Source organism: Myotis brandtii, unplaced genomic scaffold, assembly GCF_000412655.1.
Source record: "Myotis brandtii unplaced genomic scaffold, ASM41265v1 scaffold8, whole genome shotgun sequence".
Taxonomy (NCBI): Eukaryota; Metazoa; Chordata; class Mammalia; order Chiroptera; family Vespertilionidae; genus Myotis; species Myotis brandtii.
The window spans coordinates 7301205-7306939 of NW_005371219.1; the positions used below are offsets into that span (position 1 = coordinate 7301205).

General features: G+C 39.4%; 1 protein-coding gene across 1 annotated transcript in view; it reads left to right on the forward strand.

The window, feature by feature from the left end:
- The window catches only part of AK9 (adenylate kinase 9), a 119359-nt gene that overhangs the window by 46854 nt on the left and 66770 nt on the right, over positions 1–5735 (forward strand). Inside the window, exons 15-16 of the mRNA XM_014531391.1 lie at positions 2606–2710; positions 4071–4207. Coding sequence (XP_014386877.1) covers positions 2606–2710; positions 4071–4207 — 242 coding nt within the window. The remainder of the gene's footprint in view (positions 1–2605; positions 2711–4070; positions 4208–5735) is intronic.

Genomic DNA, 5735 nt, shown 5'->3' on the forward strand with positions numbered 1-5735 from the left:
CAGCTTAGAGCTGGGCTGCGGCAGGCGGGGAACCTTGGCTTCCTCCATCACTGGAGCAAGCAAGCCTCCTGTTTGCTTCAGCTGCCTGGCTGCCAGCCGCCATCTTGGTTGGCAGTTAGTTTGCATATTGCCCTGATTAGCCAATGGGAAGCATGTCGGAGGTATGGTTAATTACCCTATTTGTCTTTTATTAGATAGGATAATAAATTATTTCATAAAAGTTTTCTACTTCCTTTATTGTGTTCAAATCTAACCATCATAAACACAGAGTTTTAGCTGTGAAGTGTTATCATTTGGTGCTATTTACCCCAATAAAGTTTTTCCATGCATATCTTTTTTTTAATATATATTTTTTAATTGATTTCAGAGAGGAAGAGAGAGAGAGATAGAAACATCAATGATGAGAGAGAATCATTGATCTGCTGTCTCCTGCATGCCCCCTACTGGGGATTGAGCCCACAACCTGGGCCTGTGTTTTGACGGAGAATCAAAACTGAGACCTCTTGGTCCATGGGACGACACTCAATCCACTGAGCCACCACAGCCTGGCTCCGTGAATATCTTAACATAATTTAAAGCATACAGTGTAAACTATTTTCACCTTTTTTGATTTATAATGTAACATTTAATTACATTATTTCATTAGGAGATATTTTAACCCTCATTTTCAATTGCTGCACGATTTCACTATTTATAGGTAATAGTTCTAACTAGTTCTTTATGTTGGAAACTGGTAATTTTTCTGATTCTTTTGCTCCTAAAAGTAATGTTGCAATTAATTTTTTTACATAAAGTTTCACCTGCAAGTTGACATAAGTGGAGTAACTGGTTCAGTGAGTATGAACCAGAGTCAAATTGCTTTGCATAAAAGTTGTTCCAACTTATGTTCCCCTCAGTAATATACAAAGTACATGTCATTGTTTCCTCAATATTTTCTCTTTTTAGATACTATTTTAATTTTTAAATTCTTTCTGAAGTTTAATATTTGTTAACCATTTATATTTCTTCTTTTCTGAGGTGACCATTTTCTCTTTGCCCATTTTTATAAGTTGTATCAGTTATATCAGTGGTTCTCAAACCTTCTGGCCCTTTAAATACAGTTGAGTTGTATCAGTTATATCAGTGGTTCTCAACCTTCTGGCCCTTTAAATACAGTTCCTCATGTTGTGACCCAACCATAAAATTATTTTTGTTGCTACTTCATAACTGTAATGTTGCTACTGTTATGGATCGTAATGTAAATATCTGATATGCAGGATGGTCTTAGGCGACCCCTGTGAAAGGATCGTTCGACCGCCAAAGGGGTCGCGACCCACAGGTTGAGAACCGCTGAGTTATATGGTTTCTATATAAGCTTTCTATATTAGTCACTTATTTTTCATATTCTTTTTAAAAATTGGGTGGTTTGTCTTTTAAATCACCTTGCTGTTTTTGAAGTAGAGGAATGTTTTATATTTTCGTGGTCAAATCATCATTTTCCCTTTGTTGATTAATTCCATTTACTTTCAGGTTTAAAAAGTCTTCCTCTCAACCAGAGGTGTAATACATACTTACACTCCTTTTTTTTTTAAATTCATCCAACCTTTTGTGGGTAGTTCTTAAGTATATATACTATTTATTTTGTTCTATAATGTAGAGCTGATATCTTTTGTTTGGTTCCTGCTCCTGAATCAGACAGATGTGTGCTTGTCTGGTGTATATTTCAAGCTTAGTAGGAATTGAACCAGGTACTGTCAAAAACTTAGGTATGGCCCTCTTCCTCCCCTAACACACACACATACACACACATCTTAAAAGTTTGGCCAAGTGACTTCTGGGAGTTAGTTGCCAGCTAATACAGTAAGTGAGCCCCACCCCCATGCTGTCCATTCCCTCCGTGGGGGAGGCAGTCCGAGGTAGAAACAGACATCAGTGCCTCTACCCACTGCTGGAGGGATGTCAATACTGCCAAGGTTCCCTTGTAAAAACGCACCCTCTCTGCCCCATGCATCTGAGATAAACACAGCCTTGATCTCTGGAAGGGAGTTGATAAATATTTATTTCAATTTAGATTCACTGGCATTATTGGAAACTGAAATTCCTCTTGATTTTATTATTGGTTAATTAAATCATCTTTATTTTCTACTGCTGATAGATATGTTTACCTGTTTTATTATTATGGTTATTATTTTAATCATTAAAGATTTAGGAACATAGTCTTAGCTAGTTTGGATCAATGGATCGAGTGTCAGCCTGTGGACCGAAGGGATCCCGGTTCAGTCCGGGTCAAGGGCAGGTCCCTCGGTTGCAGGCTCCTCCCCAACCTGGATCCTGATTTGGGCTCATGCAGGAGGCAACCAACTGATGTGTTTCTCTCTCATCGATGTTTTTCTCTGTCTTCCCCTCTCTTCTGCTCTTTCTAAAAAAATCAATGAAAAAATATCCTCTGGTGAGGATTAACTACAACAACAACAAAAATTAGGAACATAAATCCTGAATACCAAGACCCATGATCTTGTTTGGGAATCACCTACAATTTAGTAATGTTCTTTAGGTTTTTTTTTTATTTTATTTATTTAGTTAGTTATTTACTTATTTATTTATTTATTTTGTTATTGTTCTTTAGGTTTGAACAATGTTTTATTCACAGATGAAAGAGAACCTAGTGAACCACCTGTAATTAAAATAAGTTTACAAGACAGTCAAGAGCTAAACTTGGATTTTAGAAAAGGTAAATTAATATTTGGGTAATTTGGTTCTCTTAGATTGTGGATCTAAAAATTACAATAATTCCTTCAGAATTTGGAAGCAGAAATATGTCATTTTAAAAAAAATCATTAATATGCAACTTACTATATCTTAAAGGTTACACTATTATAAACAGATATGCAGGAACACAGAAAAATATTATGTGTTATATTGTTTTGGTGAAAAAGAGCATTGGGAAGACAGGAGATCTGTCTGTCTGTTCTGCCATCCCTGGCACGTGGCCACCATACAATTCACAATATGGCTGCTGGCGCCCCAGCCATCACATCAGTGTGCCTCACAGGAAGAGAGAAAGACAAGGACACAAACTGGCACTCCCCCCAGCTGAGTGATTCCTCTTTACAGAGATTACAGAGAGGCTCACCAAGTAATTCTGCTCGAATCTTAATCATGGGCCACCCAAGTTATGAGGGAAGTTGGACGATGCAGTGTTTCTAGCTGGGCACATTGCTGACCCCAACAGAATCAGGGACGTTACTAAGGAAGAGGAGAATGGATGGATATTGGGTGGAAACTAGCAGCTTTTAGCACATTTAGTACCTTTACTGGCTACATCTGCCTCACCAGCCCCCCTTCCCAAGACCATGGGTTCTTGCTTCTCCTTCACTGAGAACAGATGTCTCACTTCATGGCAGGGCGGGCAGCAGGCAGCTGCTCTTCGAAGGCCCTTTGGAGGTTTTCTGGGCTGGGATCCACTGGGCTCTGGTGGGCGACTCTGATGCAGGGAGCCTTGGGGCAGCAGCTCAGGAGGCACCCCTGGAAAGACAGAGGGAGAGGAGTCAGGCCGAGCTGCCAACCACCTGTCTCACTCACATCATGCTGCTGCCTGTGAGCCAACTCAGCCGTGTAAGGAGACACTTCGGATGCCACGAGGGCAAGAATCAAGTGTAACACTTGAGAAGCCAGCCTGTGTCACCCTTTCTTCTGTCCCTTGAACTTGCCTATTTCCTGTCCTCTTATTGACCTGTGTAGTCTCATGCTTGAAGTTGGAAGTATTCATCTAGAAGTTCCCTAGATACTTCTGTTTTCTGGAATCGTTTGGTGCCTGCCCCTTCTCCCTGGCTTTCTGGTTTTGACTCCTGTGACTTCTTGCCTCATTCACTTTTATTCTGATGTATTGGCTCTAAGCCACTGCTCTGATATTTTGTGATTCCTGACCTGACATTTCCTTCCAAGTCTATTTCCCCTTTCTTCTAGCATGTGAATGATAACACAAAGATAGCACTTTGTTGGGCCAGGTATTAGCAATCGTGCTCTGTTGCAAATAGAATTGTCTGCTAAAAGTATTACTAGCGTTAGCTTATTAACTTGTTTTATGTTAGACTCAATAGAAGAGGTAACTGCAGATCATCCAGAGGTCCTTTCTGTAATAAATGACTTGTTGAAAATCACAAAGGATATGAACTTTGAACATCCATATGAAAAATATGCTGAAATCTTAGAGGAAGTCCTGGAAGAGGTAAGAAATCTAGGCTGTTCATTTATATCATTAATTTAACAGAAACAGAGAAAATGTCAACCTAGTATATGTATAATTAATTTAGTCTCATTTGACAGTATTAAAATCTGTAGCTTTCAAATTCATGTGCATTTTATAGTCAACATTGTTATGTGTAATGTACCTCAGTTTATAATTGCTTAGGCTCTTTGGTAATTTTTATTTATCAACAATTATGCTATATCATTTCATAGCTTTGAAATTAATTCTTTTTATTTTAAATTCTTTATTGTTGAAAGTATTACATGTCTCCTTTTTTTATTTAATATATTTTTTTATTGTTGATAGTATTACAGATGTCTCCTATTCTTCCCTTGGACCGCCCCTCTTCCCAGCCCCCACCCACCCCTCCAGATCTTCACTACCCTATTGCCCGTGTCCATATGCATAACCCATGAACGCAGTCAATAGGGTGGTGAAGGCTGGAGCAGGACCCCGGTGGAGGAGGGCAATGAGGGGGAAAAAGAGGGGACATCTGTAACACTCTCAATAATAAAGACTTTTAAACTTTTTTAAAAGTTTATTCCTGCCTTGACCGGTTTGGCTCAGTGGATAGAGCGTTGGCCTGGGGACTGAAGGGTCCCAGGTTCGATTCCGGTCAAGGGCATGTACCTTGGTTGCAGGCACATCCCCAGTGGGGGTTGTGCAGGACGCAGCTGATCGATTGATGTTTCTGACTCTCTATCCCTCTCTCTTCTTCTCTGTAAAAAAATCAATAAAAATGTTTTTTTAAAAGTTTATTCCTTATTCTCTTTGACCTAAAAACACATTTTCTAGGAATCTAACCTAAAGAAATATATATTTGGACAAAAATTTATATATACAGATATTCATCACATGAGCTCAATGTTATAATAAAATTATAAATTATATAAATGTTTAACAATAAGAAGATGATTAAACAAATTAAGACTTACTCATTACTCATTAGATAAAATACAATAAAATCATTAAATTTTTTTCCTAAAAAGTGAGATGGGGAAACTATATGTTGATATTGGTTTAATTTTCATATCTTTGAAACTTGGATAGTAAAATTTTTATGAATCATTTCTATTTTTTCCATATTTATTGATAAATAATTGACATATAATGTATTAGTTTAAGGTGTACAACATAATGGTTTGATATATACTAGTATATATACTGGAGGCCCGGTACACAAATTCGTGCATGGGTGGGGTCCGGCCAGCCCGCCCCCGATCGGGGGGTGAGAGGGCCAATTGGGGGCAGGGTTGGCTGGGGTGTGGGGCCATGAGCAATTGGCCAGCCTCGTGCCCTGGTTGAACTCCCGGTCGAGGGGGAAATTTGCATATTAGCCTTTTATTATCTAGGACTAGAGGCCTAGTGCACAAAAATTTGTGCACTCGGGGGAGGGGAGGGAAGATCCCTCAGCCCTGCTTGTGCCCTCTTGCAGTCTGAGACCCCTCAGGGGATGACCACCAGCTGGCTTAGGCCCACTCCCCAGGGGATTGGGCCTAAGCTGGCA